At 35.9% G+C, this 24,858-nt stretch overlaps 1 protein-coding gene across 1 annotated transcript in view; it reads left to right on the plus strand.

Annotated features, from left to right (window-relative positions):
• Nucleotides 1-24,858, plus strand: part of LOC107571409 (tensin-3-like) — a 111,635-nt gene that overhangs the window by 60,764 nt on the left and 26,013 nt on the right. Inside the window, exons 13-15 of the mRNA XM_016257733.1 lie at nucleotides 2,853-2,982; nucleotides 3,129-3,194; nucleotides 3,310-3,426. Coding sequence (XP_016113219.1) covers nucleotides 2,853-2,982; nucleotides 3,129-3,194; nucleotides 3,310-3,426 — 313 coding nt within the window. The remainder of the gene's footprint in view (nucleotides 1-2,852; nucleotides 2,983-3,128; nucleotides 3,195-3,309; nucleotides 3,427-24,858) is intronic.

The raw sequence follows: 24,858 nt of genomic DNA on the forward strand, positions 1-24,858 counted from the left end.
AGCCTGCTTGAATGCAGTGGGGAAAGTGCCTGTGAGGAGAGATGTGTTGATGATATGTGTGAGTGGTGGTAAAGGTGTAGGAGAGATTGCTTGGAGAAGGTGTGAGGGGATTGGGTCCAAAGGGCATGTTGTAGGATGGCTGGAGAGGAGAAGTTTTGATACTTCTGCCTCAGTGAGGGGACAGAAGGAGAAGATGGGAGTTTTAGTAGTGGGTGTGGTTGATTTGAAGTCCTGTGTGTGGGGGGCTGAGAATTGACTACTGATTGTTCTGGTTTTGTCTGTGAAGAATGTGGCAAAATCATCAGCTGTGATAGAAGTGGTGGGAGGTGGGGGAGGGGGACAGAGGAGAGAATTGACAGTTTTGAAGAGATTACGTGTGTCTGGAGCGCTGTTGATCTTGTTGTGGAAGTATGAAGATTTGGCAGTATGGACTTCAGCAGAGAAAGATGAAAGCAAAGACTGATACATACTCAGGGACATATCAACCCGTAATTTCATTTCATTTCCAGTAACGGACAGTAGAAAGTTCAGCAATTAATGGTATGCGATTTATGACAGAATATAGTCCCGCTACTTATTTTTTTCCTTTGGTAACAATGATTCAAAAAGGAAACATTTCAAGTGACATGGGAAAAAGACAGAAAACTTCAGTGAACATCAGAAAAGCAGCGTGCACATTTCTGGTTAAAAATGAAAGGCCATCAACTGACAAACAGGAAGCATCGCCATTCAAGTCAACAGAAAGAGTCAAATCAAGTCCACAGTTTACTAAACGGTGGCCACAGTTTACTAAGTTATTCTTGACTGTGTTGGATTGACTGCTTTGGTGCGTCAAAAAATATATTTTTTTTCCTTGCCCCCCCCCCATGTAACCATTATTTGTTACAATAATGAAAATCATCATTAATGTGAATAATAGAAATCCCCACAAAAATTCAAAAGTAAAACAATTTGGAAAATTGCTTAATTGTTGTGAAATTGTCACATTGAAACTGAAGGAAAGCAGCTTGGCACAAGTTCTTCCTCCATTTATAGGCATTTCTCAGCGCAACACACCAATAATAAAGCAGGCTGTCTAGAGGGACATCCATCAGACGTTCATTCCTGATGAGAGCCATTTTTCTCTGCATGGATTTATTTACATTTTACTTCAGAAAGCTTTTTGGAAGAGAAAGCCAAAAAGAGCAGAGTGCTTTATCATCTGCCATAATGCTGCGCTTGTAGAGGGGCTCTTTCTCTGATGGGCTCGATTTCAGAAGTCCTTAGTAAGCAAAATCAATCAGAGCTGATCTATAGAGGACTCTAACCCGAATACAAACCACAAAATATTATTGCACTTCGGCCAAAGCATTTTGTAGATCAATATACGGTTAACACTAAAAAAGCTTCGCAAAGGGGTCCAAAAGTTTGAGATAACAACTGAAAATGCTTCTATTTTGCATTTATTTTCATTAAAAATTCAATTACAAGTATAATTTGGGCGAAAAAGGTTTGGAATTAAATTAGAATTTTAAAATTAACATGAATTTCTCAATATGTGGCACTCTATGCATTCCCTTTGTTTAATCTCCGTCATTATTTTATTGCATTTTATTTTATAGTCTTAGATAAATGCTTGGTTTTTATAAGCTTCATTTTGTTAATTGTAACTTGCTGAGATACGTTTTTCCGAGGCGGACTCCCCCATGTGTGCGGCTGAGCCTCTGCTGCATTTTGGGAAAACCGCAGGATGCTCTGCCAGTCCCCATCTTGCTCAATTCAGTCATGTTTGTTTTGTTTCACTCTCTGAACTTGAAAGCTGTAAATTTTATGTCCATCTGCCCCAAGTTAAGCAGGTTAATTATAGTTATTTTGGGCAAAAGAAAGAGGGCTACAGTTTCCTCAGTGGCCAGTGAGGACATTTTTATGTCCTTGTCTGGGTTTTGGAGAGGTTCTGTTGTTTTACATACTTTCACTATACTGATATCTCTGGCTCTGCTGCACCATGGGAAGACGAGGCGACCAGCATCCAAAACCACTCAAACAATCTGTTCCAAGCTCATGAATAGAACTTTCTGTGCTGAATGTGCGTGTGTTGATGCGAGATTACATTTGAAGGATTTGCCTTGCTCTTAAAGAAATGTTCTGGGTTCAATACAAGTTAAGATCTACTGACAGAAAGTCATTTCAACTCATCCCTCAGCTGAAAACAAAGAAGCAGAAATCGTGGTTACAAGTTTAAGTGAAGCAATCTCCACTCACAGGAATTACACTGGCAATGCAAACCAGAAATTCATCCTTTTAGAAAAGTAGTAAACAGTATTATTAACTTATAAATAACAAAAAAAAATCACTTGCACATTTCTGTTCGTAAATCTTTGAAAGTGTTGCTACATTTGTACGAAAGTTAGTGTATTTATTTATTTATTATTTATAAATAACACAACAAAACAAATCTGTTTTCTGTTTGTTTATTTATTTATTTATAACCATTATTTGTTAATAATAATAAATTATTTGATTATTATTATTGTTTTTGTTATTTAATTGTTTAATAAATATGTATATATGTATTTGATTGATTTATAACTATTATTTGTTAATAATAATAATCATTTATTAATTTGCAAATGTCAAAATTATTTTTTAGTGGTAATCAACATTATTATTAATCAAACTTAACTTGTGTTTAACCTGAACATTTATGGTTGTTTATAACTGTAATGCTTCAAGTGTTTGCTTGTATGACCTTGTTCTGCCTGGCTGAAATCCAGCATATTTTCGGTTCGTAATAGTGCATGATTTCTTTTACCATTTCAGGTCTGTGTGTGTTTCACCTGTTGCTGTAATGTGGTTTCTCATGTCCTCCACAGCTCAAGTGTTATCACAAACGCTTCCGCAGCCCGTCCCGTGATGTCATCTTCAGAGTGCAGTTTCACACCTGTGCTGTTCATGATCTGGGCATCATCTTCGGCAAAGATGAGCTTGATGAAACATTTAAAGGTATGCTGGATTTGCCTTGTATAGTCATACTTTTGGCTATGCTGTGACATCTCAGACTATGTTTGGTTGGTTTCATGTTTTCTTTTGTTTGAATTAAATCAGCTGTATTGGTGACACTGGCTTGATCAGTCCATTTCTTTTTTCAGATGACAGATTTCCTGAATACGGAAAAGTGGAATTTGTCTTTTCTTTCGGCCCAGAAAAAATCCAAGGTAAGAACTCTATTTATCGTCATTCATGTTCAGCTATTAAATAAATCACAGAAATATTGGGAAATAGGACGTAAACTGAGCCTAGCAGCTTCTGAGTCTGGATGCTCTGTCATAGGAACGGACCACCTTGAGAACGGGCCCAGTGTTTCTGTGGACTACAATACCCAAGATCCTCTGATTCGCTGGGATTCTTACGAGAACTTCAACGAGCGCTGTGAAGATTCAGTGGAGGGTGAGTGAAGCTGTAGTCTCATTATCAACAAATGACTGGAAATTATTAGACTTTCCCAAAAGTTTTAAAACAGTTCTATTTTCGCTTCAGACAACTACAAAAATACTAGTTTCACATTTCTGCTTGTAAATCCTCTACATTTTATTTTATTTTATTTGTTTCAATTGTAAGTTACTTAAAACAGTATGTATGTATGTAGGTATGTATTTATTTTAATTAAGATATTTTACATAGATACATAAATTATTTATTTGAATATTTATTTATTACAAATTAATACATTATTTAAAAAAAATTATTTGCAGTATTTATTCATTTATTTATTAGAAATCATTTTTACTATTTATTTACACAAGTCTTTTTTAAATCAGCATTATTTGGATGCTTCCTTAAAGGGGTCCTATTATGCTTTTTCACTTTTTCAACTTCAATTACTGTCTGTAATGTTGCTGTTTGAGCATAAAAAAGTTCTGCAAAGTTACAAAGCTCAAAGTCCACTTCAAAAGAAGATATTTTATTTAACAGAAATCACTTTTCAAAAACTACAATGAACGACTCGTTTGGACTGCAACGCATATTTTCCGGGATTTGTGATATCACAAAAAACATCTGCCTGTATAGTCTGTAGACATCAAGGCAGCTCACTAGCTTCGATTATTCTTTTATTAACTAATGATGGCCACTCAGAGTTCACATACTGTAGAGTTTGTGTTCGGGTCATCCGTCGGTCCGACATCAAATCATCAGCATTCATTGGAATTTTGTGACAGAGCTGTTTGTGTACACGTCTCTGATAATCAGTGCGTGCGACAGAGACTGATTTAATCAGATGAGTTTGTAGTGCTGATCACAGAGGTCGAGTCAAGTTAACACACACACACACACACCGCCGTGTCACTGGAATTGTCCTCACAACCTTGTGGTCTAAGCTGCGAGCCTCCTTATTTTAAGTTGTGGTGTGCTTCTGGTCCTCAGACATGTGATTTGTTGTCCTTTTTTGAGACATCTTCATTTGGTGGGTCAGCTCTCTGGAGAGAGAATGTCAGAGCGAGGAATGCAAGGAGGATATGTATGCAATTCTGTCGAGGTTTGGAAGTACAGTATATGTTTTAGTTTATATACCTTTTTACCTTTTTGTGCAAGATTCAGTCGCTCGGAGAATATACTAGTCATTTGTAATGTCTGAAGAAATTGCACTCAGTACTGCAATTTTATTCACTGATTCATATAAAAGTTATACAAATTTGAAAAAAATTGGTGCTAACTTATTATTAATGGTTCTTATTATTATTATCAATCTTGGAAACAGTTTTTGCTATTTAACATTTGTGTGGAGACAAGCAAAATAAAACAAAACAAGCCTCTCTATAATTTTTTTAATGAAATATAATTGCCCTTGCACTCACTTTAATCAATTTAATGTGTCCTTGCTGAATAAAAGTATTCATTTCTTTTTCTTTCTTTCCCCAAACCTTTGAATGGTTGTGTATCATGGTTTCCACAAAAATATTAAGCAGCACAACTGTTTTTAACACTGATAATAATAGGAAATGTTTCTTGAGCAGCAACTCAGCATATTAGAATGATTTCTGAAGGATCATGTGACACTGAAGACTGAAGTAATGATGCTGAAAATTCAGCTTTGCATCACAGGAATAAATCACATTTAAAATATATTTAATTAGAAAATAGTTATTTTAAATTGTAATAATATTTCACAATATTACTGTTTTCACTGTATTTTGATCAAATGACATCAAAAACATGAAAAAAAATCTTACTGACCCTAAATTGTATATTAACGTCACATACATTTCATCTGAAAATCTGATCATGTATTATTATTATTTATTTAAGAAATCATGTTCAGTGCTGCAGTGGTTACATATAGTATGCTTGGAGAGCAGTATAATCTGTTCACCAGCACCAGTAAATCAGACCACAAATGGCGATTTTAATCAGATTTTGTCATTGTTTTGTGTGTGGTATGCATCAGAAATGACTGTGGGCAGTCTGGAGGTGGTCTGCAGGCTGGCACGATCCCAATACTGAATAGAAAACATCCCACAGAGCCCAGTTTCCCTGTGGTCATTTGACCACAGTCACTCCACACCACCCTGCGTCACAAGACTCCCTTTCCCTCGTCTGTTTCCAGTGGCATTTGGTGAAATATTCCAGGCATTGGCTGAGAATTGTGCAATTCATTCTGTGAGGAGACAGTCAGACCAATCCTGTCCAGTCACAATGTCCAAAACGGCTACAACTATAAATTATTTTGTCTTAGAAAACACCCATGTATTTATGTTATCTGTTCGACAAGAGTATGTTTTGATTACTGCAATCCAAAAAATACTTTAAAAACAGTCGAGAGCGTATCGTTGTGTTATTTTTTAATATCCCTGGGGTCTAATTTTAGGAGCTCCAATCAGTTTAGCACACATTTAAATTCTACTCTGTTCTCCATTGAAGCCATTTGAGATGACAGGCTATAAAGGCTATAAAGACTACCACCCTCTGCCTTAAATAGGGCAGGCAGAAATCGGAGGCTCTTGGCTGCCACCTTTAAGAGGGGTGTAAACTAATCCAAATCTCTGGTCAAGAGGCGAGACCCCAAAACCCCTCTAACTGCCCCTGGCATCACCTGGCAGCATGTTATACCCCTTTATGAGATGCCTACATAAACATAGCATTCAAAGGTGTGGGGTCAGTAAGATTTTTTATGTTTTTGAAATAAGTCTTTTATGCTCACAGAGGCTGCATTTATTTGATAAAAAATATGGTAAAAACAGTAATATTGTGAAATATTATTACAATTTAAAATAACAGTTTTCTATTTGAATATGTTTTAAAGTGTAATTTCCTGTGATGCAAAGCTGAATTTTCAGCAGCATGACTCCGGTCTTCAGTGTCTTTCAGAAATCATTCTAATATGCTGATTTGCCGCTCAGGAAGCTTGTTTTTTCAGGATTCTTTGATGAATGAGAACAGTATTTATTTGAATAGAAGTATTTTGTTACATTTTAAATGTCTTTACTTTTGCTCAAGTATTAATTTCTTTTAAAAAAAGTAAAAAAAAAAAAAAACAGTATTTACATTCTATAACAATATTTATATATACATTTGCCATGATATGAATTACGTCGCATCCTGATGTAAAGTTTTGATCATACGGCCCACCTCTGCACATTGAACAGAGTCTGTCTTTAGTCAATAGGACTGCTGAATGGAAAGGGCACATTTGCAAATGAATTTAGATGCCTATCATATAGTCAAACATCTCCATTGAGAGACTGTGGCCAGAGGACCGACTCCAGAGACATGATAAGCAGCCAGACATTATGCCTTTGTGCTGGAGCTCATGTGTCCCGTCTGCTGAGACAGAAGGACCGGCTGACATTGTCGGAGGAGAAAATGACTGATAAACCAAGAACAGTGAACTTACATAATCATTAATGCCATCCTTGCTTCATTGACTCTATGAGAACAGTATTTATTTGAATAGAAGTATTTTGTTACATTTTAAATGTCTTTACTTTTGCTCAAGTATTAATTTCTTTTAAAAAAAGTAAAAAAAAAAAAAACAGTATTTACATTCTATAACAATATTTATATATACATTTGCCATGATATGAATTACGTCGCATCCTGATATAAAGTTTTGATCATACGGCCCACCTCTGCACACTGAACAGAGTCTGTCTTTAGTCAATAGGACTGCTGAATGGAAAGGGCACATTTGCAAATGAATTTAGATCATATAGTCAAACATCTCCATTGAGAGACTGTGGCCAGAGGACCGACTCCAGAGACATGATAAGCAGCCAGACATTATGCCTTTGTGCTGGAGCTCATGTGTCCCGTCTGCTGAGACAGAAGGACCGGCTGACATTGTCGGAGGAGAAAATGACTGATAAACCAAGAACAGTGAACTTACATAATCATTAATGCCATCCTTGCTTCATTGACTCTTTGCTTGATTATAGGCAGCTAAAGTATTTTAAAAACTAGACAGTGGAAATTGTATTAAAAGTTGTCGTTATTTTCTTTCTATATCCCTAATTTTTTCTCTTCTTGTGTCTTCTTGCATGATATTCATGCTGCTTGTTTCAGTACATTGAAAGAAGAGGTTATCAATTAGCTTGAATAAACAAATGAACGAACGTTCATTCATATGACAAGACATTAAATGTGAATAGACTAAAATAATAGATATCACCATACTTTCCCATTTGATTAATCACAGTAAATTAAGACAAATATTTTGTATTACAAGAAGATGGATGCAAATGGATGCAAATTAGCGCATATTTAATTAGGCACTGTATAATTTGCATGTTTAAACATTCAATTTGAGAATAGAGAATGGATCAGTAATTGATGTCTTATCTGCTTCGTGTCTTGACCACAGATAGCACTTCACTGTTTAACTGGAGCTGCTGGCAAGGTTAGAGCAAAACAAGGCCAATCTTTGCTGGTCCACTGATATTGTACACCTCAGAAACCACAGATACTACACTTCCCTGCCTCAACACTGGGCTGGAAGCCATCAAAATAGCTTTCCATGTCTTGCTTTCAAAGCCAAGTTTGCTGTCATGAACATTTAGAATAATACGCATTGTTTGGTTTATCTTCTGAAATAATAGATATCACCATACTTTCCCATTTGATTAATCACAGTAAATTAAGACAAATATTTTGTATTACAAGAAGATGGATGCAAATTAGCGCATATTTAATTAGGCACTGTATTATATTAAACATTCAATTTGAGAATAGAGAATGGATCAGTAATTGATGTCTTATCTGCTTCGTGTCTTGACCACAGATAGCACTTCACTGTTTAACTGGAGCTGCTGGCAAGGTTAGAGCAAAACAAGGCCAATCTTTGCTGGTCCACTGATATTTGTACACCTCAGAAACCACAGATACTACACTTCCCTGCCTCAACACTGGGCTGGAAGCCATCAAAATAGCTTTCCATGTCTTGCTTTCAAAGCCAAGTTTGCTGTCATGAACATTTAGAATAATACGCATTGTTTGGTTTATCTTCTGTAAGTCCATACAAATTTTATTTTGATAATGTGATGTTTCTGAGTGAAATGGAAAGTTTGAAAGGGATTGCAAAAAGTGAGCAATGATATTTTTGGAATATTATTTTATCTTCTCACATAGCAGAATTTTATTTTTGGCAGGTCAATATTAATTGAGTTTTTGAGTAAAGTTGGTAAAGTTTTTGATAACGTTTATATATATATATATATACATACATCTACATACATACATACAAACTATATATATATATATATATTATGCAAAATAAAGACAGAATATATACATTTTAACCTAAAATCTTAATGTTGATCAACAAAAACTCCATGATTTTTAAAACAACATTAATATTTTGGGCTAAAATTTATATTAATTTAATCTATAAATTATAATATCCATTCGAAAGTTTGGGGATAGCAAGATTTTTCCATTTTTTTTAAAGAAATCTCGAATGCTCACCATGGCTGCATTTATTTGATCAAAATACAGTAAAAACAGTAATATTGTAAAATTTTAGTACAGGTTAAAATAAGTAAATGTATTGGAATATATATAAAAATATATATTTATTTAATTAATTATATATTTTTGCAGCGATGTTAAAGCCGCATTTTTAGGATTTTTTTTTCTGGATTTTTTTGATGAATAGAAAGTTAAAAAGAGCAGCATTTATTTAAAATAGAAACGTTTTGTAACATTATAAACGTCTTTACTGTCACTTTTGATCAATTTAATGCATCCTTGCTGAACAAAAGTATTTCTTCTATTAAAAAAAAAAATCATACGGACTCCTAACGGTAATGTTTATTTTAATTTGTATGTAAAATTCATATACATTTTAACCTAAACTCTTGATGTCGATTACAAAGCCCATTGAGTCCATGAAGACGTTTGAATTGACATAGAATTGCAACATTCAGTAACCATCCAAACACAGTGCCAAGTCAACATTAAACAAGTGAAAGGTGAGGACAGGCGTCATGACTGTAAAAACAATCCCGCTGTCCGTCAGTGTCTTTGCGGTGGCTCTGAATCTTGGGGTTCAGCTTGAGGAGTCTGTAGACAGAGCCGAGGCCTTGTTTACATGGCCTCCCCATATTTGGCCGGGGCACTGCCCACAACATTTTTGGGATGGTTGGGTAAGAAAAGTGTGACGACGGGGAGATGGGATTGGAGAGGCGCTGACAGAGATGGTGTGTCAACTCCTCCAGCCTGGATACCAAAAAAGCCTTTTTGTTATCAGTCGAGGGAGAGTGACAGAGAGAAGAGTCTCTGTTCACTGCACACACACACACACACATGGATCAGACTGGATCGTAATTGTTACTGTCTTTTTTTGGACCGTAAAAGCCCATCTGCTCTGAGGTAAAGTTGTGTGAATGATTGTCACAGCTCATGGTCAGCGACTTGTTGTGTCAACCACAAAAACGGCTGTACACTCTGGTTTGCTGGATGTTTATGAGTGATTCTCTGACTCTGGTAACTTCTCTGGACTCTGGTAATGATGTTTGTAAAGAAAACAAAATTACTTTAAAACTAGAATTGTTGTTTTTTGTGTTTAAATGATAGATTGTAATAGCTTGAAACTTTTATTTTAATGAATTAATGTCTTTTGTCCACCCATTTACTGTAGTGTTGAAAAGTCAGATATTCTGTTCTGTATATTTATTTGTCTCCCAACCAGCGTGAATGTTTGAAAATCAGAAATATCACTTTTTACATAATGACATATTATTTGGTGTCGTCATCATTTTGCTGTTATTTGAGAATATTTGATACATTTCTTTCATTTAATTTTTTTTATTTCATTTTTATCGTATTTAGTTTTATCTATTTATTGGTTTTTATCATATTTTAATTTATTTGAAATATAGTTCAAATATTTTATTTATTGGATTTTATTGTTATTGTTTTCATAGAAATAAAAAATATAATACAATAAAATCAATTATTTTATAACTAGAACAAAATGAAATATCATCAAAAAATTACTTTTTATTTATTTTTTATTTTTATAAAATCTGTTAATTTGACTGCTTGCTAACTTCGTCATCACACACGCACGCACGCACACACATATCAAACCTCCGCACCAGTGCACATCCACTTCACAGTAAAACTTTTTCACTTTGATGCCCGGTTCAGACTACACGATTTTAGGCCGATTTTGCCATGATTTGCTTGACGTAGAGTGTCGTGGGGATTCCTAAACGACAATGGGCGTCGGGACGCAAGATTCCATAGTTTCAGCACGTGTAGTGTGTCATAGTGGACAACAACTGATTCCGCACCTGCGATGCTTCACAACATGACGACAGAAAGACTTGCATGTTTAATTTTTTTTCCGTCGTCCACGACGAGTTCTGTCACATTGGTCACGTTGACCAATAGCAGCACAGAAGCTCTTTCATGCACAGGTTTCAAATATGGCAAAACGAAAGAGCGATGATGGTGCTGCTAGGTGGAATTATGAGATGGACGAAAGGTTCGTGAAGCAGTTGCAACAGTACTCCTGCCTGTATGATGTGTCATCGAGGGACTACCACGACAGAACAAAGAAAGAAAAATGCTGGCGAGCTATAGCGGAAGCGCTTCAGCAATGTTTACACTCTTGTTTTTGGAAGTCAGTTGCTAGTTCCGCCTTCTCGATGACAAGACGACACGCGATGAATGGTCGGGAAGCAACGTGTAGTATGACATGTTTCTTGTCCACGACACGACAAGATTTTAGGAGTCAAAATCATGTAATCTGACACAGTGACTATCGTGACTGACACAGATATTGTGTAGTCTGAACCCGGCATAAGGTTGATCAAGGCCACGGTGAAGTCTTTATTTTAAATGTGACACATTCTTTAATATACATGGGACATAGTTGAAGAAGTTTTAATTTTCAAGGTTTAAAGTCAAAATATTTCAGTCAAAAATACAGATAATTGACGAATCATGGGCCAAAAGTGAAGCATAATATGAAGTTTTCCAAGGCTGCTTAACTTCCAACACTTTAAATGTGTTTTCAAGGCTCGGAGTGCTGATATACTTAGTTTGAATTAATGGGAGCTCAACAGATTTTGATTGTGCCTTCAGAAAAATTGCAGTGTTTTGTATAAATCTCACTGGCTGCATTTAATTTCACCAACTCAGACTTGTATTAAGACTTGTATTTTTTCCCCAAGGTTTTGCAGGCACAGCTTATTTCCTTATTATGAGTCTAAGTGCGGTTAGCACATATTTAAGCTAAGCTCTTAAACAGAGCATCGACTATGGTTTCATCACAGTTGTTGTAGGATTGGTGTTTGAATTGTGTTTTGGAGTTCAGCTGTGCAAAGCTGAGCTTTATTATGGTCTATTTGGGTGGCTGGCAGTCTAACTGTTATGTAATAAACGTGTCTACACATCAAGCTGGCTTCAATTAAAGCTTCTTGCAAAAGGGCGGCTGGGCCTCTCCATCTCGAGTGTTGTTCAATTTTGTGGCTAGAAACCAGTAGCTTTGCCGACAAAATGAGAGAGTTAACCCTTTCAGCAGGCTGTAGTTTAATTCTCAGCAGTGGCGTTCACAGCACTGTCGTCAACAATGCTAGGGTTTTACGGTCACCATCTGTTAACACATGACACCAGCGGTGCACTTTTCGTGTTTCCCCTCTGATGGATTTAACTACCTGAGGCTGTTTGTTCGCGTGTGTGGTCTTCCGGATGTTTTTGCCGTGTTGTTTTGACACAGTGGCAAAAGCTAAGGCTCATGCACAGATAAGTTGGATTTGGAAATGATATGGAAATGTCCATTGCAGATGATTTCTGATCTCATTCGGAGTTATAATTCTGAGAATATTGTAATATATACTTCCCAGAAATTCTCAGTAGTGAGTTACTTTGAATTGTATTGTAATATGTACTGTACTGTAATATGATATTTGAATCATAATAAATTATAGACATGTGCAAATACTATATAATTTATTAATATAAATCTGTTATGTCTCATTAAAAAAAAAAAAAAAAAAAAAAAAAAAAATATATATATATATATATATATACACACACGCACACACACACACACACATATATATATATATATATATATATATATATATACATATACATATATACATACATACATACATATGTATGTGTGTGTTCATGGCACAATTTTTGTCCCTTGCGTTATGGTAGTGAAAAATGCATTAGCTGCTTGCTTGTCTTGAAAATATGTTACAGTTCAGAAAAATAGGTTTAATTTTCTTTAAGCAAAATATAATTTCTTTCTTTATTTTTTTGAGAAGTGTAATATGACCTGACCATGTTCTTGACAGCATTTACCTAAACACAAAAGATACACATCTGTGCTGCATCCTATTTACATCCAAACCTTGAGGTACATCTAGTGTCATGAAATGTGTGCGTGTTTCATCACAGATCTCTGCTTCATGCTTACAGCATGTGTCCTTATCATGTAAACAGGCTTTAGATTTGTCCCTCTGTATCTCAGGGATTAGACTGTTTTGATTCCAAACTCATTGTGTAATATAGCAAATGTCAGACCTTATGAAAGGCCTGTGTGCACTTCATGCTGAGAATGTTCCTGAATCGCTCCAGCAGTTTGACGAACACAGAGACTCGGTTGTTCAGCGTGTGTCTGCTGTAGGCTGTTTTGTCAGGCTGTGTCCAGGGCCTTCAGGAGGATTCATATTTAGCCAATCATAACATTTCTCCCTTGACCTTTGCCTTCAAACCCACGACATGCCCACAGCTGCTGTCCAGACCCTTCTCACTGGATCTGTGTTTGTCTTTAGATTTAACTACCGTGCAGTGGAGAAACACTCTCTCGTGAAGTGAGGGGGCCGATCAAAACTCCACCTCCTCTCTCCTCCACTTTACAAGACAAGATTGTTCTGTTTCTCCTGCATTCCAGAGGCCTATGCACATAGCTCAGCACGGGTCAGATATTCCCTCTAAATAGCTCACACTGACCTGTGACAGATGGCGGTGATGATATTTATGAGACAGAGTCCAGTTATGTCCGCCCATATCCCATTAACGCTGATTGAGAAACCTTTTGGGGTTTCCTCACACAGTCACTGGTTTGTTAGATACCTGGTCAGGGATCTATATGTACATTTTAATAGAATCATGTTTCCATAAGGAAGAAATTACTATGTAAGCTGCCTATATAATTCTTATGAATTAACTGGGTAAAATGGCATTCAGATATGCTGCTTTTTGCCTGAATGGTGTTAAAAATGGCATGAATTGAAAACCTTATATATTTTCTAACTGCATTTTATTGATTTTATTGTGAATGATTCATCCATGCACATTTAATAAAAAAAAAATGAAAATGCAAAAATATGCAACTACAAATGCATAAATAATCCATATGAATGTGCATTGCTTTGGATTGTGAGCTACCAGAGGTTTCAATTGAAGACAGATTTTGTGATTGCAATGGAAGTATCTAGTTTTGCCTAGCATTTTGAGAGGTTGTTGCTTAAAAAAGTACTCAATGAGGACACGATCCCTGGTTTAATATCAAAATTTTTAGATTTTGGGATGAAATATGACCCAAGCATGTTCTCTTGGCTGGTTTTTGTGATATTTACCCTGATACTTTGGATAACTAGCAACAAGTTGTGTTCTCTTGTGTTCTGGTTTGTTCTGTTTTAAATGCAGTTGTAGTTTTATGTAGCAGCGCTATAAATTATCTTTAAACCCTTAATGAATTGTGTCATCAATTGATGTAGGGATGGATATTTTCTCTAGCCACAGGTTTTATGAGTTAACTAAAGATACAGTGAAAATATAGCCAATTCTACATGTGATATGCTCATAGAAACAAGGCTACATGTAAGCGGAACCACAACATGCAGTTTCCTTTAGATTTTTAAAGCGCCTAATTTAGTTTTGATTCAGTAATTCATTGTTTTGGTTCTCCAGAGCTCTCTGAGGACTAATGATGAAGTGTGTGATGAGGAGCTGGTGTGTGCGGTCTGTGTGCATAAGTGTGTGGAGCGAACAGCCCGGGCCAATTCCCAACCACAGTCAGCCGCTACATGCCTATCAATGAGCCGCCCTCATTCCGCCACACTGTTCCCTTTGCTTTGAGCAGGGCATGATTGCTTTTCCTTAAAGGCAACATAAGCCCCAATGAAATGTTACCCATGAATGGCTTCGCGCTGGAGTCACGTGGAAAGCTGCGTGCATTTAGATTATTGTCCGGCTTTAGCACATAAAATTATAAGTAGTGTATTTCTCCGATTGGGATCCAGCAGGTGTGCACATCTAAAACATGGGGAAGAAATTCCAAAATATCATCCTGGATCAGTATTTTCCTAACAGCATTTGTTCTGCATCCAATTCTGATTTGATTTTGAAATTCAGTTTTAGGACTGACTCTCAAGTAGCAAAAATTGTTAATTCCCAACCACAGTCAGCCGCTACATGCCTATCAATGAGCCGCCCTCATTCCGCCACACTGTTCCCTTTGCTTTGAGCAGGGCGTGATTGCTTTTCCTTAAAGGCAACATAAGCCCCAATGAAATGTTACCCATGAATGGCTTCGCGCTGGAGTCACGTGGAAAGCTGCGTGCATTTAGATTATTGTCTGGCTTTAGCACAGAAAATTATAAGCAGTGTATTTCTCCGATTGGGATCCAGCAGGTGTGCACATCTAAAACATGGGGAAGAAATTCCAAAATATCATCCTGGATCAGTATTTTCCTAACAGCATTTGTTCTGCATCCAATTCTGATTTGATTTTGAAATTCAGTTTTAGGACTGACTCTCAAGTAGCAAAAATTGTTTCCATTTGTTGAGACCGTTTAGTCAATATCAGTACATCCAAACTGCAGTAATGACGTAGGCGATAAAAATGTACCTTTAATAATCTCTAAAATCTGATTTCAGACCACAGATGGATATGGTTTAGAACAGGATTGTAAAACTGTCAAATTTCGTGTGGCTTTTTGGTGTTTAGATTACAAACAACTAAAATGATTTGAATCAGATATGCTAAAAATCATTGATTTTTACTGCATGCCTGAAAAAAGATATGATCTTATATTATTTTGAGGTGGTAACTGCTTGTGGGAATTTAGTAGGAGTGGATGTGGTGAGGTTCTGTTATTTTTTTCTTTTCTCTGTGCTTTAATCACACAAGGCTTTCTCAACTCTTTCATCTCTGCCTTATATAAGAGGCCCATCAAAAGCATATTTAATGCATATTTAATGTCCTGCACTTACCTTATACAGGCTCCATGACCAGAGGGCTGTTGTGATGAGCGCCTGTGAAGTCAAACACAGCACTTTGTCTTCTTCTCAAGTGCTTACACAGTGTTTTCTCAGCAACCCTTGACCAGAGTTACAATGACCGTACATTTTATTAAAACTTCAATCACATTAATATTGCTTTAATGGCATGGTATGAAATCCTTTTGTAGCATTTTATATATATTTTTTATAAATAAAAATCAGCTATTACTCCAGTCTTCAGTGTCACATGATCCTTCAGAAATCATTCTAATGTGCTGATTTATTTGAATCAGATATGCTAAAAATCATTGATTTTTACTGCATGTCTGAAAAAAGATATGATCTTATATTATTTTGAGGTGGTAACTGCTTGTGGGAATTTAGTAGGAGTGGATGTGGTGAGGTTCTGTTATTTTTTTCTTTTCTCTGTGCTTTAATCACACAAGGCTTTCTCAACTCTTTCATCTCTGCCTTATATAAGAGGCCCATCAAAAGCATCTTTAATGCATATTTAATGTCCTGCACTTACCTTATACAGGCTCCATGACCAGAGGGCTGTTGTGATGAGCGCCTGTGAAGTCAAACACAGCACTTTGTCTTCTTCTCAAGTGCTTACACAGTGTTTTCTCAGCAACCCTTGACCAGAGTTACAATGACCGTACATTTTATTAAAACTTCAATCACATTAATATTGCTTTAATGGCATGGTATGAAATCCTTTTGTAGCATTTTATATATATTTTTTATAAATAAAAATCAGCTATTACTCCAGTCTTCAGTGTCACATGATCCTTCAGAAATCATTCTAATGTGCTGATTTGCTGCTCAAGAAACATTTCTTATTATTAATATCAATGTTGAAAACAGTTGTGCTGCTTAATAGTTTTGTGGAATCCTTCTTTTTTTCAGGATAAAATTTTATATACTGTATATGTGTGTAGGCACAAGAGGCCTTGCTGAATAAACATATGAATTTCTGTCAAAAATAAATGTATAAATAAATAAACAAACTGACCCCAAACTTTTGAATTATAAAGTATATTGTTAAAAAAAAATTATACTTTGAATAAATGCTGTTCTTTTTATCTTTTTATTCATCAAAGAATCCTGAAAAAAGTAGTACAGCTTTCAAAAAATAATAAGCAGCCCAACTGTTTCCAACATTGATTATAAATCAGCATATTAGAATGATGTCTGCAGGATCATGTGACACTGAAAACTGGAGTAATGATGCTGAAAATTCAGCTTTGCATCACAGGAATAAATTATATTTTAAATTATATTAAATTAGAAAAAAAAATATTTCAAATTGTAATAATATTCCACAATATAACTGTTTTTATTGAATTTTTGATCAAATAAATGCAGCCATGATGAGCATAAGTCTTTCTTTTAGTGATGAAGCACTTCTAGAACTTTAGATCGGGGAAAGAATACATTTAGGAGCAATTCAACATAACTGAGCAGAATTCAGGATAAAATTTTATATACTGTATATGTGTGTAGGCACAAGAGGCCTTGCTGAATAAACATATGAATTTCTGTCAAAAATAAATGTATAAATAAATAAACAAACTGACCCCAAACTTTTGAATTGTAAAGTATATTGTTACAAAAAAATTCTACTTTGAATAAATGCTGTACTTTTGATCTTTTTATTCATCAAAGAATCCTGAAAAAAGTAGTACAGCTTTCAAAAAATAATAAGCAGCCCAACTGTTTCCAACATTGATTATAAATCAGCATATTAGAATGATGTCTGAAGGATCATGTGGCACTGAAGACTGGAGTAATGATGCTGAAAACAATCCTACCCGGAAGCAGCTCTGAGAGGATGACGTATGAGATCAGCTTTGTGCATGCACCGCTCAGAAGTGACGAATGCGGAAGCGCAGGGGAGAGATCAAAACAAAACAACGGTCACTTATTAGAAGTACAAAACGGGGATTTGTAAAGAAGAATGTCAGAGGATTTCGATATAAGCCAAGAGGAGACTGGTTTTCCTTTGCTAAAGTAAGGAAACTTTGCTTCCTCTGCTCCTGTTAACAAACATTGGTTTTCACGAGACTCACCGGCGCATGCGCAACGCTGAACTCATACGTCATCCACCCGGAGCTGCTTCCATGTATAACTGTTGGCGCAAGCTACTTTAAAGTGATTATTACGTTTTGAATATGGATATTTTTCTTACTAAACCGCATCGATTTGCTACAGGAGGCCTTTGTTTACCCCTCGGAGCCGTGTGACACATTTTTTTTTATGGATGGGTGCTTTTTATTTAACTTCTTTTGGACTGATGCATGCAACACCCACTGAGTTGCATTAAACAGCTTGAAAGATCAAAGACAATTTTTTATATAACTCCGACTGGATTCGTCTGAAAGAAGAAAGTCATATAGACCTAGGATGACTTGAGGGTGAGTAATTTGTGGGCTAATTTTCATTTTTGGGTGAACTAACCCTTTAAGGTCTGTTGCTCAGTATGAAGGTTTTTGAGGTTTGATGACCTGTCTTTCACGTGCTTAAGCTATCACTGGTGAGCCCTAAGTGTTTACAGCACCTAAATCGTTTAAACATTTTGTGAAAAACAGCATGTAAAAGCAGATGAGATCAGATGAATTCGACAGCTGTGATCTAAACCACATTGGTTCGCAAGGCTATGATTCAGTTGTGGGAGTGTTTTGGCAGCAGGTGTTAAAGCGATGATCACATTGTATGTTTTGATTCATAGCAGCGGGTGTTTGTCATTACATGGATATCAGTTGTGTCACATTGTCAGGATTTCTGTTTGCTGACTGCTGGTCTGTTTCTGACCGACTTCCTGCAGACGCACCATGTCAAGTTTGTACAGTCCTTCCGTTAACTTTTTTTCTCTTTCCTCTTGGCTTAATCTCATTCCATATCATTGAAAGCTCAGACTATCACTCACAGAGTAGCAGCCAGAACTATGAATCATTTTTTTATCATTAAGCACATGTTTAGATAAAATATATAGAGAAATCATTCATGTAGACGATTAATGAACAGCTTGAACAAAATAAATAAATTAATTTTAAATAAAAAAATTAAAACAAATTCCCTTCCCCATGCTGGTGATTTAACATGTTCATCACACATTTTTCAAGGTACCTCTTAGCATTTCTGAAACTTTACCTGCCATTTAATTACTCCAAGTAAACAGTCCATGTTTTGCTACTTAAATCATGCATCACAGAAATTTTTTTTCCGCTTTTTCGGCTCGCCATGATGTCATGCATGTATAACAGTCATTTTATCTTATTTTATTTTATTTTATTTTATTCACTCAAGTCTTGTTACCTATTTATTTATTTATTTCTGTTCTGTGTTCTATGCCTTAAACAGGGATTAAAGTTCTCTGTCGCTACAACAGATTTCCTTTCATTGCAGCGAGTCTACGACAGATTTCCGTCAATTGGAAAAAATGAGGGGAAAAGAAACATTTAGCGCATTGTTGTTGTTGTTGTACCAAAAACCATCCCCGCCACGGCTGCAGCTTCTCACTGACAACATAACACCACTCGCATCATTCACAGTCGGGTTATTAGCAGAGAACACAGCAGGACTTGAATTTCGGCACGGGATTTCTGCTATTAATAATAATTCTACTCATTCCCGCAGGTTCCGCGCTTATAACGCTATGACGGAACGTATCATTTGCACGTGCTTTTGAGTCTTGAGAACTCTCTCATTTTCTGTGTGCCCACAGATCGCGATAAGGAGAGTGACAGCTTTTAATAATTATTGAAGGAGTTTGCAAAAGTCATACTGATTTAATACAACAGTTCAATAAACAAGTACTGCCTGATTTTGCTCTTTTATCAACTAAAATAGTTCAAAATATAGCAACCGCTCAGCCGCTGCGCATCTCTAAAAGCAAACACAGCGGTGTTTCATTCATGAATGAAAGTGTGTTTTTTTAAACGAATCTAGTGAGTCAGTGATTCATGATTACACATTCATAAAGACAGTCACTTGCTTCATTCCTGAATGAATCAGCCGTTGAAACGAATCAGTTGAATGAATGATTCAGTGATAAAATCAGTGACTTGCCTCCACCTGCTGGCGGTTTCAGTTTCATTTTTAGCGTATAATTTCAGTTATTTAAATCATTTAATATTTCTGTATTCAAAATTTTATATTTAAAACATTAAACTCCACATTAATTTATGAATTTAAATGCAATCGTGCCACCTCTTAGCCTCATTAAACGTCTGAAAATTTACCACTTTTGCGTTCTTCTGTACACCCTCTGTAGTACAAAAATTTTTTTTATTAATACTAATTTCATATGATTGGTAACTTATTTGTCTTATTCTACTTCTTATTATATTGTTTTAAATAGACATTTTTAAACGTTTATAAACATAAATGTCTGAATTTGAATTTGAAAATACTCCCTGTAAGTCACTTTAAGGAGTCACATGTCACCTCGTATTAGGAAGGCAAATTTTTTATCAGAATTTTTGATTATTGATCAGAAAGTGCTCCTTAATTTTTTTAATTAGGAGGACAAGCGCTCCTGATTACAAGAAGAAAAACACTGCAGGCACATTTTTTTATCAGAAGTTTTGATTATTGATCATAAGGTGCTCCTAAAATTTTTTAATTAGGAGGACAATTGCTCCTAAAAAGAAAAGTAAGCATAGAGCCATGTGTATCAGTATATTAGATCCGTGCATGAGGTCTTAAAGAGACAGCAGCCTAAAAAACCTGCTGCTGTCTTTCATTATACAGTGAAGACTATCCAGTGTTATTTTACAGTTGAGTAGATTATAGTTAGACCTAACTGAAAACATTTCTTGTTATTGTTTTTGTTTGTGCTATTGATTGTCGATAATTTATTTATTCTTATTTTATAATTTACTGTTTACTTGTCTTTTTTATTTAAAATAAATTCAATTCTGAGTGCACCTGATTCTTTAGTGGGGAGGGGAGGGGGCGTGGTCCATGAGAAATAGTCCTGCCACCACAGCTGGAAAAAAAATCCTAGGAAACACTGCATACATTTAATAAAAATTTGAAAAATGCATTCACAAAGGTAAAAAGAAAATGCCCCTGAAATCACTTTGAGTCAAATGTCAGCTCATATTAGGAAGGCTAATTCTTGATGATATTTTTTTATTATTGATTAGAAGGTGTTCCTAAATGTTTTAAGTTAGGATGGCAAGCGCTCCTAATTACAAGAAGAAAAAAACTGCTCTTAAATTGGGTGTGTGACGGGTATGGCTGTGGAATGGGGTTTGGCTGAGGAAAAATTTTCAGTAAAAACTTTTTTTTTGCTTTAATCCCTGCTTAAAGCAATTACATACAACACTGTTAACGCATCAATCATTCACTAACCAAACGCCCACATCTGTGAAGTAATGTGAAATCAGATAGGCCTACTGTTTTGCCTCCTGACTATTGGGAAACACTATAAAAACACATGCTCGCGCACACACACACACACACACACGCACACACACACATACTCAAAGTCACGATTTTAAAGGCTCTACATACATAGCACCTTTCTACAATCCACATCATACTGTTGCACAGTTGATTTTGTTAGAATTTAGCATCAGCATGTTGCAAAGATAACATCACACATTTTTATAAGTATTTTAAAAGTTCAAATTTTAATGATATTAAACTTTTTAACATAATTTTTTTTGTATTGAATTAATTTATAATCTAATTTGAAAAAGTCAGTTTTAATTATATTGCCTTGTAATAATATTTTTTGATAAATTAATTAGAATAAAACAAAAAAATCCCTTATTTTTAGTTATATTAAACATTTTACCAATATCTTTGGTATTGACTGAATCGTAATCTAATTTTAAAAAGTCAGTTTTTAATTATATTGAACTTTCTGAATGTTTTTCGTATTGAATGAATTATAATCTAATATTAAACTATAATTTGTTAATTATATTTAACTCTTTATCTTTGGTATTGAATGAATTGTAAACTTAATTTTAAAAATCCTCTTTTTTGGCATTAAATTAAGTATTTTTTTTTAATTATACATTTTTTGTTCTTATTAATATTGAATAAATATAAGTTATCTATAATTACATTTCTCTATTTATATCTAAATTTCTCTTGCTTTGTCTGCCATCTTAGGAGGATTTTTTCCCCCCACCACAGTGTACAGTGGGGTTACCTTTTCTGTAAAAGATACATGCTGCTGTAGAATTTGGCCAGAAGAAGACATCTTAGAAGTGCCTGGTAGAGCAATCTTTGTGTCCTTCAAATGATGCCTTTAAATGCTGCCTATGTAGGCATCTCATGGGTTTTGGAGCAGAGCCAAGGAGTTAGTGAAGGATAACAAGCCTATCCGACAGAACAAGCCCCAGTGATGTCATTTTAGTAGACACCAGACACACAACTGGGTGAGGATAAACTCACGCCCACCTCACTAGGGGTGTTGTACATCCAACGAGAAGGAAAGAGTCATGTCATCTTCAGCAGCACAGCTCAATTGGAGTTAAAACAGAAGGTGGAGAAAGAGGAGCGAGCTTTCTGATGCAAAACTACTCCCACAGCTCGCTAGTGTTGAGCTGCTGGAGCTCGAGAGCAAGAAAACAGAGACTTTTCAAAACTTTCTTTCTTTTTGGACACTTACAGAGCTGTGCACTAAGGCAGGTAGGAACATCATCTTGTGGTTCTTTTGGTGCTTTGAAAAACATCTAAAGCACTTTAGCATGTGTTCACATCCTGCTATTTTTATGTGTGATGATTTTATGGGTGATAAACACAAGCTGCTCATGATGTGATATCACCCGTGTCTGCGAACAGGTGATAAAAAGCGCGCCGAAATAGAAAGCGATTGCTTTTTCAAGAAAGAGGCGTGTCTGATTCCACATCAAGATGCCAGATTCTAATGACAGCGACAGCTCCTCTGATGTCAGTATATTAAGTCGTGAGGTGTTTTTAAGGTGCAAATAAAACATGAGATCTGTTCGGCTAATCTGAGATGATCATTCTCATGTCATGAAAGTTTTAACCTGCTGAGAGGTTTATACGAGGTGCCCCTCTCCTCCGTGGTGGGCGTTATTTTGGAGTACTAGAACTCTGGGAGATGTTTGAAACAGCTGAGGGTTTGTTAGGGGGAACTCTGGAGGGGAAGAATGGGGGAGAAAAGCTAATTTTTTCCACGTTATGTTATAAAAGGAAAATTCTGGCCCTAGGCCTGGTCTCACAGAGGAGAAACATCTGAATTCACTCCTGCAAAGTTTGGTTTATGCAGATTTAGGGATGTCAAAAAGCAAGTAATGTTCCCAATCTTTATACAGTATCCAAACTGACTAATAGGTAGCTGCTCATGTTAATGCGGCGGTGTAAATTATTTAGCAATATCTATATAGTTCGGGGACTGTATGATTTTAGTGTTTTTTGCTGACGAGCTGCATTTATTTTACAAAAATACAGTAAAAACAGTAATATTGTGAAATAAAATTACAATTTAAAATAGCTGTTTTCTATGTGAATGTCTTTTAAAATGTAATTTATTCCTGTGATGCAAAGCTGAATTTTCCGCAGCCATTACTCCAGTCATTAGACTCCTTCTAATATGCTGAATATTATGCTGAACTTGGTAGTGTTTCTTCTGGTCAATGCACCAATTTACTTTCGATGTGCAACAACGAACATCAAGACTGGCAGCTTTTGACAGACATCAGCTTGTGTACTCTTGTGTTTAACCCCCTAGTCAAACCAGTAGGTCACATAGCTGCATGTGACACAGGGTCAAAGGTGATCATTGAATTTGTTGCAAGCAGACATCTACAACCTAAAGGTCAACAGGTCTCTTGAGGTAACCCGGGATGTCTATTTTTAAGGATCTTGAGGGAGCTGTTAGCCTCAAATCGCCCAGAGTCTGTTCGCAGGCCATGTGATGCATGCATACTGGTCGCTGATTGAAAAGCACTGGAAGTCATAGTTTAGCAGGTTAGTAGCATCGTACTTTGGAAATAATTTTTTGAGGCACTTAGGAGCAAGTAAACTAGATATTCACTGTGCATTTCACTTAGTTTTCTGTCATGTTTGTGAAATAATCTGGATTCAATTATTTTTCAAAGAACCTCTTTCTCAACACCTTGTTTTCAAGGCTTGAAATGTGAAATGTAACTAAAATATTAACCCGGTTACCTTTCTGAATAATCTCATTCTATATTAAAATGTATTTATTTAATTGAGATAGCGCAATACAATTTATTAACACTTAAGCACATTATCATGCTAGAATGTTTACAATTGTACAAAAATAAACTTTTACAAACACTTTTAGCAAACTGGAAAAAAAGCATTTCATAGAATGACCCATCTATATGTACTACTAGAAATTCTACAAATTTACAAAATGTATACGGAGTTCCACTAGCAAGTCATGGGCTAATACGTCTGCAGCATTATATGATAACAAACATTTTCTTGCTGTATTTATTGTGGTACCATCTATTTCAGATAATATAACTCTAATTGGCACTTAAAAATAAAACAAAAATATCTAAACAAGCTGATTAAAGTCTTCAGGATTACTAGAAAGTCACAGGCAGGAGAGTTTGAAGCTAAACTCTGCAGGAAAGTGGACCTTGAGGGCCAGAGTTGAGAACCCCTGCTTTATGCCAATAGTCACAAGTCCAATTGTTCATGACTAGGGAGTCACAGTCTCTCGTCTTCAGCTGTTAGTGCTATTGAGTGTCAAAAAAAAAAAAACAGCACAGCAGAGTCCAGAGTAATGTGCCCACTTTTCCCAGCTGTATTATCAGATTTGCGGCTCTACAGATCCTGCATTAAGACACCATGGGAAACTCTGCGTGTGTGTTTCAGGCTGGCTTTATCTGAATGAATGACATTTTGTCACAATCTGTGGTTTTGAGGCTGTCTCATTCTCTCAAGCACAGTGAACAGTACACAGCTCTTTTTTTTTTCTGGGATTGCAATGCATTGTTGATATCAAAAGGCCAATGCAGAGTGAACTGTCAAACAGTGGCTTAGTGGTTTTGGAAAGCCAGAAAACAGTTACAGTCTGTTATTAAAATGCATGACCACAGGGAAACAAGACACTGATTGTTAAGAGCCAAAGATACATTGACACAGCAACCCTAAAATAGGCGTGTTATGTTT

This window comes from Sinocyclocheilus grahami, unplaced genomic scaffold (genome assembly GCF_001515645.1).
Source record: "Sinocyclocheilus grahami isolate Dianchi unplaced genomic scaffold, SAMN03320097.WGS_v1.1 scaffold1591.1, whole genome shotgun sequence".
In the NCBI taxonomy this organism is placed as follows: Eukaryota; Metazoa; Chordata; class Actinopteri; order Cypriniformes; family Cyprinidae; genus Sinocyclocheilus; species Sinocyclocheilus grahami.